This window comes from Rutilus rutilus (genome assembly GCF_951802725.1).
Source record: "Rutilus rutilus genome assembly, chromosome: 7".
Lineage (NCBI taxonomy): Eukaryota > Metazoa > Chordata > Actinopteri > Cypriniformes > Leuciscidae > Rutilus > Rutilus rutilus.
The window spans coordinates 7,136,892-7,156,442 of record NC_140221.1 but is presented as its reverse complement, the minus strand read 5'-3'; the positions used below and the strand labels follow the sequence as shown (position 1 = coordinate 7,156,442).

At 37.9% G+C, this 19,551-nt stretch overlaps 1 protein-coding gene across 3 annotated transcripts in view; it reads left to right on the top strand.

The window, feature by feature from the left end:
• Nucleotides 1-19,551, top strand: part of doc2b (double C2-like domains, beta) — a 227,755-nt gene that overhangs the window by 61,739 nt on the left and 146,465 nt on the right. For all 3 annotated transcript variants that reach the window (XM_084415425.1, XM_084415426.1, XM_084415424.1), the window contains exons 7-8: nt 8,703-8,801; nt 9,190-9,357. In XM_084415425.1, the coding sequence (XP_084271551.1) occupies nt 8,703-8,801; nt 9,190-9,357 (267 nt within the window). The remainder of the gene's footprint in view (nt 1-8,702; nt 8,802-9,189; nt 9,358-19,551) is intronic.

Here is a 19,551-nt window from a genome sequence, read left to right as displayed (position 1 = left end):
ATTATTGCTTGTAAACATATATTTGGTCCAGTGTCTTGTGGTGAAGTGTTAAAGGCTGTAAATACTTTAGTTACACACAGTAGCACGATGTTTTTTTTATTTAAGCACATATTGATCCCAGAATTTAATTTAATCATACCAAATCGGAGAAGTAAATTATTCCCCTAAATCAGTGCACAAGAAGCCTCTTGTTTCCTGCTTCCTCATTTATCAATACGGTGACATTTATGTGTATCTGTAGTGCCTTTTTTTGGGGGGGGATACATTTTTGATTGATTTTTCATAGAGAGGATCACATACAATTACCCAATGGTGTCTTCACAATAACAGAACAAAAATGTACCCTCTGAACTAAGAAGAAACTAATAGAAGAACTAAAAAAGTATCTAATATGCACCTACAGTACACACTTTTTGCCAAGTACTGTATGTAGAGTAATAGTGGTCTACAGTATACTGAAACCTTAACCTGAGGGCATGTGGGAGTGAGAGTGTTTAACCTTACAGGGGGGAAAAAACATTCAAACCTTAAGAATTTTCAAATGTATGATTCAAGGTTCAGATTATTCAGCTGTTATTGATGCATAGTTTGGCTTTAAGAACATTTATACACTGTCAGTTCAGAAGGTCATCATGACGGTTTATACCTTTGGCTCAAGTAAGTTAACCTCGGAACTGGTCATTGTTTCTGTGAGCAGCTTGTACCAAGGTGAGCGTTTGCATGTAGTAAATACACCACGTCACTGTGGAACAAAAGATTTTGGTGTATATTCTAGCTCATTGATAGAGCTGACAACAGACATTATGTGACCAGTGTTGATGATGTCTAGCAAAACACTATGCGCACAACTGTGTAGTGTATTATTGTATTATTTAAAAAGGTTATTTTGTCATTCAACATCGGAGACTGATAGCCTCTGCTACGTAAATAAAGCAGTTGAGGGTGTGAAATGTCCAACATTCCACACTTCGTTTTTTTCGGAAGTGCATCGTCCAGGTATTTAAAGTCTACTCTTTTTATGTGTAGTTTTTGTGTGAATATACTACTCACACTATTTATATTACAAAACGCCATGGAATAGTGCACAGATTGGGACACACCTAAAGTCTCCAAAGGGAAGTGTGGTTGCATTGTTGGCTTAAAAACAGGTATTTCATTTACAGCACTATGCAATCATTTCTGTTGTCTCCGCCAAAGGTCACTGGTTGTTGTAAATCTCTGCAAGCTTTGCAGTGTCGTGAGGACACTTGTATGATTTACTTGCACGGCGCATATGATCCAATGTAGGATCTGTTTATGTAACTAAATATGCAAGAAGCCAATTTGTTGTCATGTGACAAGAGACCATAAAACAGAAATGTATATTACAGAGAGGACTCTTATAGATTGTGTGTGAAGGTTAGTAGATCTCTTTAGAATAAAATCTTTTTATGACACAGTAAGGATAATTCAACGTTTAATGGTATAATCCCGAGAAAACACAATGTCAGTGGAAATTGGCCTACTTTATAACACGCAATTGGGAGATAATAATTTCAGAATTGCATGATATAAAATCACAATTGTGTGTTATAAAGTCAGAATTGTGAGATATAAACTTGCCATTCTGAGGAAAAAAGTCTGAATTTGTAGTTTATCGCAATTGTGAATTTATATCTCACAATTCTGACTTTATAACACACAATTTTGACTTTATATCTCGCAATTCTGACTTTATTTCTCAGAATTTCTCAGTAAACTCGTAATTGTGAGAGAAAGTCGCAATTTATCTTTTAAAATGTTTTATTTTGTGGCGGAAATATAATAAGCTTCCATACACAGTATCCCTAATCAAATGGTGTCTGTAAACCATTCTTTATTGTTACAGAAAGACAGAGGTTAGGATGTATACAGAGATTAAGTTCATATTAATTGTATCTGCTCCACACATCTGCTTTATGACTGAAGCCCTGTGGATGCCTGTCTCTAGTTTGACTGAAAATAAACAATCACTTCATAATTGCAGAGACCTTTAACTGTAAGTCTAGTGACATTTCAGTTGGCTGCTGAAGTACTGTCAGCTGAAGTACTCTGGCCCCTAGCAGAGGTTAGTTTTTCTTCATTCTGTTGTCTGGCCTCAGCTGTCATTACTAGTAATGTGACTGAACGTTTCTGAATATCAGGAGGCAACTGTAAATAACAGGCTGGGGGAAATGACAATCGTCTGCAGGTGTCTTAGTTACACATGGTGTCTAGGTAGAGATAATAATAATACTATGGTTTATTTCATTTTTGTTGGTTCAGATGAAATATCCAAGAAGTATGTTTTTTGTTTTTTTGTTTTCTTTCTTTGCTATTATCTGAATAATGACCAAGAAACTCTAGTGGATGTTATGTAATGTTAGCAACTATGTCTCAGCCTCAGACGTCATGATGACGGACTGTTGGCTGCACATCTGATGCATAAGGCACGCAAAATTGCAAACACTTAGGGAGTTTCGAAGTCATCATCTGATTTGTTGAATTCTATACGATTTCCGGGAGATGTGTGTCGCGTTCTTTAACAAAGCCGCCATTACGCCAAACCCCCTCATGGAAGAAGAAAGCTGTCATGTTTACAACTGAGACAATGAGCGCTTATTAGGATCAACTAAATACTGGATTTTCAAAAGTATATGAAATTTGTCAAATTTGTGGCATTGACTATAGAATAGTTTTCTATGGAGTTTTACATAGTCATTTATTCAAGGGACATCTACATTACATTTTCAGCATGATGCTGAACAAAATGTACTGTGATTGGTTGCTTTACATGTCAGTCAGACTGGCTCTGGGCGGTCCGGCGGTCAGTGTAAAGGTCTTGTTACGCAAGAATACACTATGGTATAATATACTTGATTCATCAGAAGGATTTAGCCCGTCAGGGTGTGATCCACTAAACCACGTACTGTTATTCACGTCTTGTGTAGCCAGACCTTTGAATGGACCTCAAGGTTTAGTCCATATTGCAGTTTATTCTGGAGGCAGGATGACAGATTGGCTGACATGTAAAGTGATATCCTCATAAGCACTTGCTGTGTTAACCCGATATCTTATAAACACAACTTTGTTTTCAGACAGACTGATTAAAAACACCATATGCAGGCAGCTTAAAGACCCACTGAAGTGCCTTGAAACGCGCAGCTTTGTATGATGCGTTGAAGTAATTTCCACTGAAACAGGAAGCTAAGGCGGGACATATTGAATGACTCCTCCTTTTCAAAAAACCAATAGGTTTTAGTTTACCTCACAGACTGCAAGTCTTCTTGACAGCACCATAGAAGCGCTGATACGTTGGATTCAATAGTAATGTTAGAGGTGTGAATAAATTCTAGCTATTTCATTCTGCAAACGGAATAAAACTCGATCGTTTGAGCAACCGAACACACATCTCCAACCCATATTGCTCCGTGACGTGGCAACGGTAGTGATGTCCGGTTCGTGAACGTATCGTTCTTTTGAAAAGAAAAAAAGAACCGGTCGAACCAGTTCACCAAATCAAACTGAATAGTTTAACACTAGAAGTGCCAAAATTCCATAACTACTAGAACTGCCGCAAGCGGTCATTTTGACCGCTAGATTCAAAACTCTATATCTTTAATGATAAATACCCAATTGAGAGATTAATGCATTTATTGTATTAGGATGTCTTTTAAAAACAAAACAACGCCAAACTGTACATTTAAACAAGTTTAATTATACATCTATCAATAATAATATCAGTAGATGTCCTGAACAAAATGACGGAGTAGCCTGTTTTCATGTTTACACTCGATCGCGTCCGCGCCCGCCGACACACAAACACACACACGCACACACATACACACACACACACACACACACACACCATATTCCATTGCAATCTTGACATCGCAGCCCGTTCATTACAGCCATAATAAAATATAATAATAAAATAGCCTAGTCAACCTAACATATAAAAAATCCACTGCTCGATATAGTCAGTAGCCTAGGCTACAATTCGTACCATTTTGCGCATGTGAAGGATGATTTTTTCAGTCGATTTTGGAACACGAGTGAAGTACAAAGCCTATAATAAAGAATAGTTTACCATCCAAATACATCGCATGTTGAAACATTTTAATTCTAATTAGAGAGTTACGTGAGCCCAACGGCGCTTACTTTCACTTTCGCTTGAAAGTAGCCTAACCGATTTCATTTTGGCTTGTTTATGGATTATTTATTTGTTATTGTTCTGTTCTGAATATCATTACATTTAAATGATTTGTTGTGGAATATGTTTTGTGTATTTTTTACCACTTTTTATTGTTGTGTATATTGGTATATGTATAATAATACCGCGAAATTCAGTGCGGTCAATATGACGGTTTATGGCCGAAATAGGTAAATATGTTCATTTGGTTTTTTGCCTTATGTGTAATTTATGTGAAAAGCATTTTAAATGAAAATACAGACACTTTTAGGAAAAGTCAGGTACCAGCAGGATTTTATTTATTTTTTCAACAAAGTTATTGCAGATATAAAATTCAAAACAGTCAAAATGACCGCCATGGCAGTTCTAGTGTTAAAACAGAGTCAGTGGCGCGCTGATCCAGTTTTCTAAAGTTACTCGCTTTCGGACGTGCCTGACAGTCACTCCGACTCGAAATAAACAATATCCCGGAGTATATGTTACTCCAGTAACTCCGACAGTTAACTGATGAGTATGAGCATCTGACACTGAACATGCGATTACTACCAAACGTACGGTCAGGTACAGCCACGGTCGCTTTTGCCAGGTGGTGTTTATAGCATAGGGGGCAGGACGCAACAGATTCTAGAGAGCATTTGATTGGACAGAAGATGTGATGAGAAGCTGAAGTCTGCGGTGACGTCATGAAAATCCGTGATCCATTTTAGCGGAAGTGAGAGACTGTAAGTTTTGAATGCTTATATCTCCTAAATGCGAATTTTGTCATTGTTTTGGAACACACTAGCTTATTCATAACCTTAAGGCTAACATATTCATCCTAAGAGCTAAAAAACGTAAATTTTGATTTCTCGGGGGCCTTTAAAGTCACCATGAAATCAAAATGGACAATTATAAAAAATTTGTGGAATATTGCATGTTTTTTGTATAAATTATTTGTCTCTGCACATCATCATTTTTTATTTTTTTCTATTAATGTGCCCTCATATTCTTTAATCAAAATAACGTCCCCTCCCCCTTAGCAAACCACAACCATCCAATCAATTCCTGATGGGGAAATTCAAGTCCCGCTTTAGTTTTTTTTTCTTGTTCGAGAAGCTGTTTCACTCTTTCACAATTTAAAAGAAAAGACTATCACAACTTCTGTTTCATGCCAACTTTAAACAAGCAACCACTTTTAGTCTAGTTCTGACGGTTTAACCCTTACATGCATGAATGTTTCGCCAATCATTATTACATATTCGGGTCTTAAACGACTCTGAACTATATCTAACACAGATGGATCTCTACCTGTCGCGATAATATAAAACTCTCTTGATTATTAGAAAAAATTACAGAAGGATATATTGTTATGTTTGGAGCTTGGAAGGGTTCAGTTTAAGCAGATGTTTTATACCGTAATCACGGTCCTCGTTTGAGCTCATTTCCCAGTACATTCAGCATGTGGCTTATATTCGCGATCTCAAACATATTCTCGAAACTGTCATTTTCAACATCTTCAAAATCAGTATTTTGATCGCTTACAGCTTCTTCACCAGATCCACCAACAAGTGACAGTGACAATAATATTTGATTGCAGTAATTTGATTCAGTACTTGTTCTGCAGTAAATCGCTGGGCCATTTCAAGTTTTGCTGATGATATTTCCTACTTTAGTGAAACGTCACTTCATTGTTGTGTATCAGACATTGCCACCTTGTGAAATAAAGGTGAATTGCATGAAAAAAACATGCTGTACTTATTACACTGTTACACACCTCGAGTCGTTAGCGACCCTATACAATTTTCACAAATCATTTATGAAAATACAGACATTCTTTTATAGTTAATTTTTTTCTTGTTATATTGTTTATAATCAACTGATTAAGGAAAACTAAGAAGGTTCATGTCTAACTTTAAAAAATGAATGAGGAGGAGGGTAGTGAATGACTAAAGACCCTGCATTTAAGGGTTAAGACATTTATTTTCCTCTACCAAGGGATTACTTGGTTTTTGAACAGCACAGCACAGCACTCTAATGCCGGCTTCAAATTACATGAAATCAGGCCGGTTTTGAAATGATGGTATTTGGGGTAAAAAGTGTCCTTGCTGTTGGGGCTAAAGGCACAATAATTTACATGATACATTGGTTTTCTTTTGGTGACATGACATAGTTAGATTCAGATGTTTAATATAATTTATTAAGTACAGTAGCCCATCAAAGAGATAATCGCCATATTTATAATGAAACTATTATATTTAAAATTAGATATTAATGATATCATATAATAAAATATCATAATTATTTTTACTACTTTTTACCATATTACATTTTGTGATTGATTTGAAAAAGTGTTAACTTATATGTTATGCGAAACATATTACTTTACCTAAAATATTTGTATCAATACTGGCTTTCCTTTGCTCTGTCCCACACTTGAGGTAAAAGGCCTCCATCTCCATCTCATAAGATTTTTAAGCAAAACAAACTTTATTTTCCCACAAAATTTGTTAATCCATCAATGTTCAGTGAAAACATATAGGCTACAGTATATATTTTCTGCAATCATACACAGTAAAAAACATGCACACTTTTTTAATCTCGGTTAGATTTGTCTCAGAAATACTTTTGTAAAATATATTTAGCCCCTTCCCCATGATTTTGGTAAACATGAAAATGCATGCACAAATACACTACAAACCCAAGTGTTTTGATGGTTTGAACAGTAGACCAGGGCAAACAAACCCGTGTGTGTAACAATTATTCAGCATTACGACAGAATTTGCTGCTCTACAGTCGTATTTCATCATACCAGATTGGAAAGGTGGGTGGTATAGAGAATGAGAGAAAGAGAGTCTGTGACTGGAGATGGGTGTCTCTGTCTCTCTCTCTCTCTCTCTCTCTCTCTCTCTCTCTCTCTCTCTCTCTCTCTCTCTCTCTCTCTCTCTCTCTCTCTCTCTCTCTCTCTCTCTCTCTCTCTCTCTCTCTCTCTCTCTCTCTCTCTCTCTCTCTCTCTCTCTCTCTCTCTCTCTCTCACTTGCTCACACATACCACAACACTGCACCTCCATCCTCCTTTCTGTGATTGAAACCATGGCAGATGGGGTGCAGCAAATTGGAAGGCAGAATGGTGCTGATCCGAAGCTTGCCTTTTCTCTCTCCGATAAAAATATAAATTTTCAGCTTGGGCTCAAGCCGCTGATCGGGGGCAAGCATGTGCTGCTGGGATGATGAAGGCTTTGGAAAGACAGTCTCAAGGTCCATGTCCACTTGAAGCCACTCAGAAGTTCCTCAGGGTATCCTTACCTGCCTCTGCTCAGACAATGAAAGGAGAAACAGTGGAATGAAGAAGGGAATGATATTACTGTAGAGGCACACTCATTTTTTGTCTCTCTGTGCCCATGCCTCTGTTCTGCTTTTTATTTTCCAATTTACCTTCTCGCGCTGCCGTGAGCCGCTTTACAGATTGTTTCAGAATGAATGCATTCATGTACTTGATGTCACTGTGCTGTAGAACAGCGTTTCTCAACTGGTCGGTTGCAAGACCTTTTGAGTGGAAAAGGCAACAAAAAAACGACAACAAAAAACGTCATTCTAAATGTTCTTCTGATGCAAGACTTTTATTTTGAATGGTACACGAACTCTGTTAAGTCTTCTGTCAGACGCAGTTTAAGTAAAGCATGCCTGAAAAAATGCTTTGTCCTGACTCAATATTCGCTTAGTATATTCAGTATACTGTGCTCTCAGCTCTTACTTCTTAATTGTGCATGCTAATATGCAAGTGCACACTGTGTATCACTTCACTATATGAAAAGAATAAATGAAATTAAGAGCATGCTCTTGTAACCTTTTACCAAATTGCCAAAAATACCAATAAATTACATAACTAGTAAGTCGTGTGTTTGATGGGGAGGATTTGCAAGTTTATTCTATTAATCAGAATCAGTCTCCTTATGTTTCATTAACAGATCATGTTAGTATTGTGTATTTACCATGGTAACAGGAGTTTCTGTAACCTTAACCCAAAATACCACTATTTTCACTGTTATTTTCCATATTTTTAATGACTGGTGGTTCATATCAATTTTATAGCTAACTTTATTGTATTAACAAAACTATTTTGGGACTGCTATTTAATATCCTTACCTATTTATCAGTGTTAGTGATGTTGGATAGTGGACAGTGTCTTTCAGTCTATGTTTGAAGGGATAGTTTATCCAAAAAAATTTAAATTGTCTTTTACTCACCATCAAGTTGTTCCAAACCTGTATGAATTTCTTTCTTCTGCTGAAAACAAAAGCAGTTTGGTTACCCATATTCTTCAATCATCTTTTGTGTTCAGCAACTTGATGGTGAGGAAATTATGACATGATTTTCAATTTTTGGTGAACTATCCCTTTAATGTTCATACAGACCTCTGTATATCCCTGTGTTTATACAACACCATGCTTTTTATCTTGTATCACCCACTGTTGTTGTTTTTTTCTTCTCTTTTATTAACTGTCACATTTTGTCTTTCTGTCTCTCTCTCTCTAAAGTTTACGTAAGTGAAAGCGATGGCAGTGATGCCGAGCTCAGTGAATGCAGCAGTGACAGGAAGACCTTCATGTCCGAGACCGATCAAAGGAGAGATTCCGGTAAACACATGCCTCCTAGAAATTCACTAGCAAATTCACACAAACACTCCCACCTACTCACATAAACGTGTACGAATTTATACATAGATACTTAGATCTACCTTGTTTCACAGAAAACGTGAATCCCCCTAAAGCTCAGTTTTGTTTTACAGCTTGATGCACACACATTTTTTTAAATAAAAACCCACGAAGTTGAACAAAAGCTTGCCTTTATAACTGCTTTGTGTAATAAGTGTGCTACTAATGTCTATACCATGGGACTGTAAAAAGATTACTTTTTCCATATACATTTCCCTTAAACACTCCCCTCTTCAGCTAAACGTTGAATTTGAATTTAGAATTTTCTTTTGATTTGAATGTTTTTAATTGTGAAAGTCTTTTCACTCAGAATCGAGTGGAGGCCAAGTGCAAACACCCCTGCTGTCCAGTAACACCAGTCAAACTCTAACCAGCTTTCACATGGAAAGCCCTTCCAGCTTGGTTAGCGATCGAAGCAGCTACAGTTTCAACCCGGGTCTGGAGGAAGACGTTATGGACCATAGTCGACCCTTACTAAGTGAGTGGCCCCACACACACACACACACACACACACACACACACACTTACAATTGGGGATTGTCAGATCAATCCCCAATTGGGGATTATCAACAAGGTTTTGTCATATTTAGCTCACTTCTGGGTGCAGATTTGTCCCCAAAATATGTTAGGTACACACACACACACACGTTGGGTTTCCATGTTTTATGGCGCCTTTCTGTAGACATAATGATTTTTTTTTTTTTTTTGAATACTGTATATTCTATACCTTAACTTTAAACCTACCCATCACAGAAAACTCTCTGCATATTTACATTTTCAAAAAAACATCATTTAGTATGATTTGTAAGCTGTTTTCCTCATGGGGACCAGAAAATGTCCCCACAAGATCAACATTTTCTGCTATTACTATCCTTGTGTTGTGGGAACACACACACACACACACACACACACACACTTTTACCCTCAGAGTCAAAGTCAAGAATTGAGCCATATCTAGGAACCTTTGTGTGAGCTCTTGGTGTCTTGTGCGCTAGTAAGCAACTACCCAGAACAGCTTAGCAACCACATAGCAATGTACTAAAAAACCACTCCGAAAACTTCAGAAACCACATAGCAACTCCCAAAGCACGCTAAAAACATTGAGACTTTGAGTTTTGCATAGGCAAACAATTTCCTTTAGATAATGTAACAATTTACTTGTATATGTTGCTCATGCTCCTAAATTTACCATGGGACATGAATGCCCTGACAAGTGTCAGTGTTATGCAGCCGTTACTCATTAGCAGGCCCAGACTCTTTCTTTGCTTACAAAATCTGTGAAATCATGGGGGATGGATTTATGGATTTGATTTAAACATGGTAACATCGTACATTTATATTGACATTTATATTAATCACATTAGACAATGTATTTAATAAATGAAAATGTAATGAATGTGGTCAAATTGATTGATTTACTCATAGTCCACAAACTGAGTGTGATGTTTTAACCAGGATTCTGGTTTAAGATGGCAGCTTAATGGTTTTCTAAGATGTTTAGGAATCCTCTGTCGCTCTTACTTGCCCATAGTATGACCCTTGTGTTTTTCAGGTTTGATCTGTGTCTTCTGTGTTTGTCTCAAGTCTCATTTTGTCAGAGAACAAACAGCTTTTTCATGTGTCTGTCATCATTAGCTGCTTTCATTGTCCACCTCTGTATCTCTGTTCTCTGCCTAAAGGAAACTAAATTCCCACTTTCACTGGTAAAAAAATAATAAAAAAAATAGCCCTCATTATTGTAATGACATTGTGCGACTTGCTCGAGCGCTCTCCAATTCGTCCTGCTCACTTTCAGAGATAAGAACTCTCCCCTACGTTGCCTCTTCACAGGCTTCTGCAAGCATAGCATGAGGCAGTCTTTCTTCCTGCCCTCTGTGTTAAAGATAAAACTTTCAAATGTCATTGCACAACATAAAGGGAACCAAATGAAAGCCTTTTACTGTCATAGTTACGGGCCAAGCACTAAAGTTGCGTGTCCCTGCTGTTTTCTTCTTTTTTTTTTTTTTGCCATTCTTTTTTATTACTCTTCTGGCTGGGAGTCTATGGCAGTCCTCAGAACCGTTTGAAGGAAAGTTTTCAAATTTGGCTCACTGATTGTGGTGGACCTGTATAATTCCCTTACCAATTTTGGGGTTTCTCAGTCAGAGTCTTTAGCAAAAGTAGAAGTTAAAATATTTTCTTTTGCTTGAAGCTTTCTCTCTTCCTCTTGACTTAAAGGGGTGGTATAATGCCCTTTTCACAAGATGTAAAAAATGTCTTTGATGTTCCCAGAGTGTGTATGTAAAGTTTTAGCTCAAAATACCCCACAGATTAAAGTTGTCACTTTTTGAGGGTGAGCAAAAACGCACCGTTTTGTGTCTGTCCCTTTAAATGCAAATGAGCTGCTGCTCCCAGCACAGGGGGCGGAGCTTCAAGAGCTTGTGTCCTTTTACCTCACACAGACATGCACTGAAAATTTCAAAAACTTTTAGCCTTTTATGTTCAAACCGGAGTCAGATGATGTCAACAGAGTCAATGATGGAGATACTCAAGAAGTGACATGTAGAATGCAACTGGACATTTCTGAATGGTTAGTTGATGAATTTATGTAGCTGATGTGTAGTTATCTTCTAGACATTAATTAGCATATTCTGTCGAGAGAACAACCAGCGCTGTTTTCCAGTTGTTTTCCTCTGTGAACATGCACTCATGGATGTCTGACAATTTTGTGGGTTTTTGGAGTTTTCAGATTTAAAAACGTCTATAGATATAGAGGCTACACTCGTTCTGCGGTACCGTTGCTCTCACGGAACAGATAGACTATATATGCGTATTTAACTTTTTAGTGTTAAATAAAATAAAAACTTTGTGCGCGTACCGTCAGATGAAATCCTGCAAGTGTCAGTGCTTTCTCCGTCCATGCAATAAATGCACATCCTTGAATGAGCGCGGATTTCTAGCACATTTATTGTGACTTCTTAGGTAATATCTATGGTTTGACCCATTTGAGAGGTGGCCAAAATCAGAATTTTTAATGGACTGAATAAAGCTCTCTACAAACTTGACGTGCGATGCAGCGCTGACTGACATGTATGCGCATGAATCACTGTCACACACTCAGAGCAATATTGTAAGTTACTGCATAATACATTTTTAACTAACAGAATAATACAGCATCACGAACGATACACATATTCTCACTTTTAGCTATGTCTTTTAACTATTTCAAAGGGCAAAAACATCAACTTTAACTATTGGCTTTACTACATCAAGTCAGCTGTCACTTTAGCACGAGTGCGGTCGCACACTTGGCACAGCCCTTGCAACGGTACTGCCAGTAGCGTATAACATTAGCTCCTTAGCCTGAGCTAACTTGATCACGTCGAGTTAGGCGGGCGTGGTTTCAGCAACCAGGCACATTAGCTCCACCCACGTCCCGCCTCTTTGCCCATTTTTGGTTATCTGGGAGTGACGCGCTGCCAAGATGGCGACTGCCGGCTCCGCCCACTTTTGGCTTAAAAATGCTCTTCAGAAACCTATGGGTGACATCAGACACTACGCGTCCATATTCTATGACAAAGATTGGTCATTCACTAAGTATGTATTTTTAATAATGTTAAAGTAGTGTAATTTATTTCATTTTTATAACAGTTCAATTTTGTTGCGAGTGCAGTGTGCTTGAAAAGAGACTCCGCCCACATGCTGTGATTTTTGATTGATTTTGTTGCGTCTCGTAGTCGCATCTGGTGTGGACGGACAAATGACTTGACGCTTGATTCTCATTACATCACGTCTGGTTATAACACAGTGTAAGTCTCACAAAAGTTATACATTTTTTTTTAATTCATTCAGTTATTATTTACTCACCCTCATGTTGTTCCAAATCCATTTTCTTACTTCTGAAGAACATGTGAATAAATGTGTCAGTGTTTTTTGTCCATACAATGGACTTCACTGGTCACCAGAAATGTTTGGTTACCAACATTCTTCAAAATATCTTCTTGTGTTATCTTCACTCTGCAAAAATGATTTTTCGAAGTTGTAAATAAAACACAGATTATTGGTTTTACGAAAAAACTTGATGTCTCCTACATCAAAATGTAATATTTAATTCAGTATGTTTTTTTTTTTTTCATTCAAGGTCAGGCCTGTGTCTTTTTGTTTGAACCTTCTTATTTTAGTTGTTTTTCACTTTCAAAGCTTTTTTTCAACATTGATAAGAAGAATCAACATATTAGAATGATTTCTTAAGGATTGTATGTCACTGAAGAAAAGACTGGAGTAATGATGCTGAAAATGTAGCTTTGCCACCACAGGAATAAATGACATTTTTAAATATATTGAATTGAAAAAAAATATATTTTCAATTGTAATGATATTTCATATTACTAGTGTTTTACTGTTTTGTTGAAATAATAAAGGCATTCTTAGTGAGCCCAAGAGACTTTCAAAAACTATTCTCTTGATTGATGACACATTAACACCCATAATAAATGTGTTTCCAACATTGTTGATGCTTTCTTCAAACGGCTCCCAGTATTTTAAGATCTAACATCTTTTATCACAATGCATGATAAATCTGAAATGTCAAATGATTTACTCTGGCTCATAATTGGATGGCCAATTCCTCTGTTCTCCTCTGACATGTAAAAGCTCTCTGTAAACAAGCACCAGCAACACACTGTAATAGAGGCAGTGAGATGACAGAAATGACCCGTGTCCCCTCCTCTCTCCATTGTCTCCAGCTCTCCGCTAATGTGCCGTGTGTCCAGTCTATTTCCCTCCTGGCTGATTTGTTTTGTTTCGCTTACCTTCATAAACATCATTGTGTGTTTAAAACGGTGGGAAATTCAAGAAAGAGAGACATGTTATTGAGAGGTTTACTGAGAATATAGTTTCAGTCTTTCGGTTTTTCTTTCTAGCGAGTAGGCAAATTACATCTCTCTCAGAATAGCTGTGATGTAATTATCTGCTGATGCAATTGTCACAACATGCACATTTTTATAGGCGCTATGGCAAGACGGTCCGCTGAACAATAAATATAAATATTAGTTCTCAACATTTCAGCATCTCTGATATTGTGTTTTAAATGCCAGTTAAATACACCATTCATACACACCATTTTTAAGTGGGTGTATGATGATACCACACGTTATTTTGAATATTAAGGGTAAAGTAGTTCATTTTGCCACTGCATTCTTCTGGTTTCCACACCAGCATATTTTAGTGTAAAATATGGATTGAACAGGAAAAGGTCACTACTGAAATGACACCACATAATTTCCACCTCATCAAGTTATAATAATAGGAATGTAATATTTTTCAGGTTCAAAGATACTCCACCATAATTGTCGACATATAAATGGTGAAAATGGAGCACATATGAACCTGAATCTAAATTACCAAATGTACAACTTTGTTGCCCCATATAGGATCTTACAGTGTCACATTGTGAGAGTATCATTTTATTATTCTGCATGTGGTGATTAATGTTTCTGTGAAACCCAAGCTTTGCCGGTTTAAAGGATAGATTGTAATATTCCATGGCTTCTAATAATCTAAGCTTTAAACTTTTTTTTTTTCCATTAATTGTTTTTTCCAAGGAACCTTGTTTCTGCCACAGAATAAAAAAATAAATGGGTAATTTCGACTTTTTATCTCACAATTCTGAGGAAAAAGTCAATTGCAAGTTATAAACTCAATATAAGTCCAAATTGTGAGATGTCACAATAACTTTTTTTTATTATTATTATTTGGTGGAGGAAACAAGCTTCAATGTTTTTCCTAATTTAAAAGTGTTTAGTATTTACATTTGAAATGTAGCAAAATTTTACTATTAAATTATTATAATTTAAGAATCATCCACGTGGGGTAAGAGCATAGAGAGAAAAGTGATAAATACTGCTCGGTTCACACACAGTTTGGTCATAAATAAGATTGACACCACATTATATAAGTGAACTGACACCCTTAACTTAAATTAACTGAGACTTGACTGACTTGAGCTGAATCTTGTTTAACATGTAAAAAAAAAAAAGTTGAAATGGATTAACTTATTTTGATGAGTTAAAGTAATATAAAACACATGTTGCCATGACTTACTGATCTGCTCCTGTATGATGGCAATTCAGGAGTAAATAAGGTTGTCAGTCTCAAACCCTGATTTGTGTGAATGTAGCCATTCAAAGCAGCACATATAACTGTGGCATTGAGTTGATCTTAGTTTTGAAACAGCCTCTATAACTCTTCATCTGCTTTGACACCCAAAGCCATTTTTCACCACCTACTCATCATGTCACTTCATTTAATCTACCTTGACATTTCTGCATTTGATTCTTTTCATTTTCCTTCCCACTTAGCTGCTTACGTTCATCTAGGTTCATCATCCTTGGCTCAATTGAGAGTCATCACTCTCTATCATTTCATTGTAGATGCACAAAAGACCAAACTATGCTTATTGGCAGTGGCTCTAAAAAATGATGAATGATCAGTGGAATTCATGGTGAAAGGAAAACATTCATTTCTGCATGGCTAAACATTGCACTCAGAGTTAAGAAAATTATACTTTTTTGTTCCATGTTGTCAAACCTTGATTGATTTTTCTCTTCAGTTTCTAACTCACTTGACTCCCATGCATTATTTTTCTGGATAGTGGCTGTTTGAGCCCAGCTTGCCAGTAAGAAGTGAATTTCTGCCTCCCATACATTAGTTGGAGCTTATGGATGCAATGGTTGACCTTTAATGTACTCAATGGATATTTTAGCTAGATATAGATGGGCATAGTTGACTCATTCTGAAGTGTAAAGGTAGGGTAGGCAATTTCGGAGAGGCTAGCAATAGCAAGCTAGCTTTGAAAGCATTAGATCTCACCCTTCCTTCAGATCGATAATTAATATATGGCATGCACGCAGCATGAGCTCATTGTTTTGGTTCAGGAGGAACTGTAAAAGGCGACTGCTGGATAAGTCTGCGATTGTTCTCTAGCAGCGATACTCCACTTGATCCAGAGCCATTTATATGCTCTTGCTGGATCTTCTGTAGTGCTGTGGATGGCTCTTCTCCTCTTCTCTCCCGTGATACCAAATTCCATCAAAGCTCTACAAAGGGATTGCCTACAAAGCTTCTACATACCACTGCCAAACACATCCCTCTCCAGCCTTGTCTGTGCTAGTCACTAACTAGGTCATCCACTTGTAGGGCTTCTCAGTGCGCTATCAGCATGGCTGAGATTCGGCCTTTGGCCATGCTGATATTTAGACCAACAACACAGACTGTGAGGATATTACTTTTATATAAATGTGCAATAAACAAGAGATTCATTTTAAAAAACGTATGTTTAAGACAAAAATTGGCCAGTTATCTTGTATGTTTCTTCTCCGGCAATGAAAATGGTTCCAAAAGAAGCCAAAGCATCAAACTGTCATCGTGTCTGGAACAGAGAATGTGAGCTGGAATTAACTCTTGTGTAATATTTTCTCTTCACCATTTCTGATACCAACGCAAGGTCTGAGGTGATCTTTGCAAATTTTGGCATGTGATTTTTTTTAAAGGCAATTTTTGTTTTTTTACCTGTTTTTTTGTCGTCTTCATTTTAAATCAGTATTGGTGTGACGTTGGATCAGGAAGTGATGTTGTCATCCAGTATAGTGCTAGTCTAACATCAGCTATGCTATTCCTTGAAACATCGGTTGTGGGTGTTCATCTACATGGTGAAAAGACACTAAGATGTTGCATGGCTTCCTTGATGCTGATAGAGCAGCGGCCTTTCAATCAGTGACAAAAGCCTTTCAAATATTTGTGTGCAACAAATTAGGTTTCTTGACTTATGGAGATCATGACTGAGGATTGTTTGAAACGTGGTATGACACTGATTGTCTTGCAATCAAACTCCCATTCATCCATCCTTACTCTGAGCGTGTTAACAAATTGAACTACTTCTATTTAAGAGGTCCGAAAACCAGTCAGTATCTGGTGTGACCACCATTTGCCTCACGCAGTGCAAAACATCTCCTTCGCATAGAATTGATCAGGTTGTTGATTGTGGCCTGTGGAATGTTGGTCCACTCCTCTTCAATGGCTGTGCGAAGTTGCTGGATATTGGCAGGACCTGGAACACACTGTCGTATACGCCGATCCAGAGCATCCAAAACATGCTCAATGGGTGACATGTCCGGTGAGTATGCTGGCCATGCAAGAACTGGGATGTTTTCAGCTTCCAGGAATTGTGTACAGATCCTTGCAACATGGGGACGAGCATTATCATGCTGCAACATGAGGTGATGGTCGTGGATGAATGGCACAACAATGGGCCTCAGGATCTCGTCACGGTATCTCTGTGCATTCAAAATGCCATCAATAAAATGCACCTGTGTTCGTTGTCCATAACATACGCCTGCCCCCATACCATAACCCTACCGCCACCATGGGCCACTCAATCCACAACGTTGACATCAGCAAACCAATCACCCACATAACGCCATACACACTGTCTGCCATCTGCCCTGTACAGTGAAAACCGGGATTCATCTGTGAAGAGAACACCTCTCCAAAGTGCCAGACGCCATCAAATGTGAGCATTTGCCCACTCAAGTCGGTTACGATGACGAACTGCAGTCAGGTCGAGACCCCGATGAGGACGACGAGCATGCAGATGAGCTTCCCTGAGACGGTTTCTGACAGTTTGTACAGAAACTCTTTGGTTATGCAAACCAATTGTTGCAGCAGCTGTCCGGGTGGCTGGTCTCAGACGATCGTGGAGGTGAATATGCTGGATGCAGAGGTCCTGGGCTGGTGTGGCTACACGTGGTCTGCGGTTGTGAGGCCGGTTGGATGCACTGCCAAATTTTCTGAAACGCCTTTGGGGACAGCTTATGGTAGAGAAATGAACATTCAATTCATGGGCAACAGCTCTGGTGGACATTCCTGCTGTCCGCATGCCAATTGCACGCTCCCTCAAAACTTTGCGACATCTGTGGCACTGTGCTATGTGATAAAACTGCACATTTTAGAGTGGCCTTTTATTGTGGCTAGCCTAAGGCACACCTGTGCAATAATCATGCTGTCTAATCAGCATCTTGATATGCCACACCTGTGAGGTGGATGGATTATCTCGGCAAAGGAGAAGTGCTCATTAACACAGATTTAGACAGATTTGTGAACAATATTTGAGAGAAATAGGCCTTTTGTGTACATAGAAAAAGTCTCAGATCTTTGAGTTCAGCTCATGAAAAATGGGGGCAAAAACAAGTGTTACGTTTATAATTTTCTTCAGTGTAGCTCAGAATATTTGTGCATTAAGTTACAGATGTGTGTAAAAAATGTGTGTATTTGTAATGTTTTGTGATTTTCAAGATGCAATACTTTTTTATTTTATTTTATTTTTAAGTATAATATACAGTAAAGTAAGTATATAATATAATAAAATGTCAAACAATATAATATTATGTAATTGTCTGCAAACAGCTCAGCATGTATTTGTGCTTTAAATTATAGATAAGTTTATTGGCAATGTATTGTGATCTTAGAAGATTAATTAAAATAAATGTATTAAAAAGTATAATGAATATTATGATATAGTATAATAATTAATAAAATGGATAGTTCCAGTCGTTGATGCTGATTGGTCAATAGTCGTGTTTTATTTACGATGAAGCATGGCTGTGACCGCTTCGCTGAAAAGATCTGTATATCACTTTAGTTAAAAAAAGAGAAAAGGTAAATAAACCCACTGACAACTGGGCAAACATTATGACCTCTGATTAATATTCATGAGCCATGCTAATAAGGTTTATAATTGTTCTTACCCTACCCATCACCCCATCCTCCCTCCACTCTGAAACGACTTTTCGCATTTTTCAAAACTATGATATGATTTGACCTATGCTGAAATGAGGGTCTTCTTGACACTCTAAGCAAGATGAATGATTCTCCTGCAAAACCAGGCGTTTCAGAAAGACTGCCCCCTGTGCGAGACTCATCCGCATGATTCATGCATTAAAAATTGGATCAATTAAATCATTCCCTCCTTTCAAAGCCATGACAGGCTTGCACTGCCACGCTGCCTCATCATCAGGACCCCGCTAACAATCCCGCAACAACGCCCACAATCCATTCAGAGTACAAGAACACAACAGGGAGATAACTAGACAGGCAGCTAATATAACTGTAAAGCATCTGATCAGTGGGAAACTACTGTCATTTTGTTAAGGGAGACAGGGAAAGGGGAAGTTTCATAATTAATGACTCTAGTCTCTTATGATTAGCCGCAGACGCGTCATCATCCTCAGTGGGAGAGAGGAAGAGTAGCTCAAACCTTGTAGATTTGAAAATCATGCTTTCCCCCGTTATGGTTGAATCGTGGAAGCTACACCAGTTACTTTTGCCAAGAGATTTCTATTTATTATTTTTATACATGTATCAGACCGAGATAAACAGGCATATAAGACTAAAGGGGGTCGCACACCGGATGCGCAGCGCCACGTCTTTTAAATTCGAACACATTATTCTCTATGAGAGTACACACACCGGCGGCGCCTTTCGGCGTCTGTCCGCGGCGCCCAGCAACGGCTCAGGACCGTGTTCAAAATCCTGCCGCGCCACAGAGCGCCATTTACATTTTATATTAAATTTACATTTATGTGTCTCAAATCGTAGTTAATGTATATACGGACATCACCATGTGCTGCAATATACA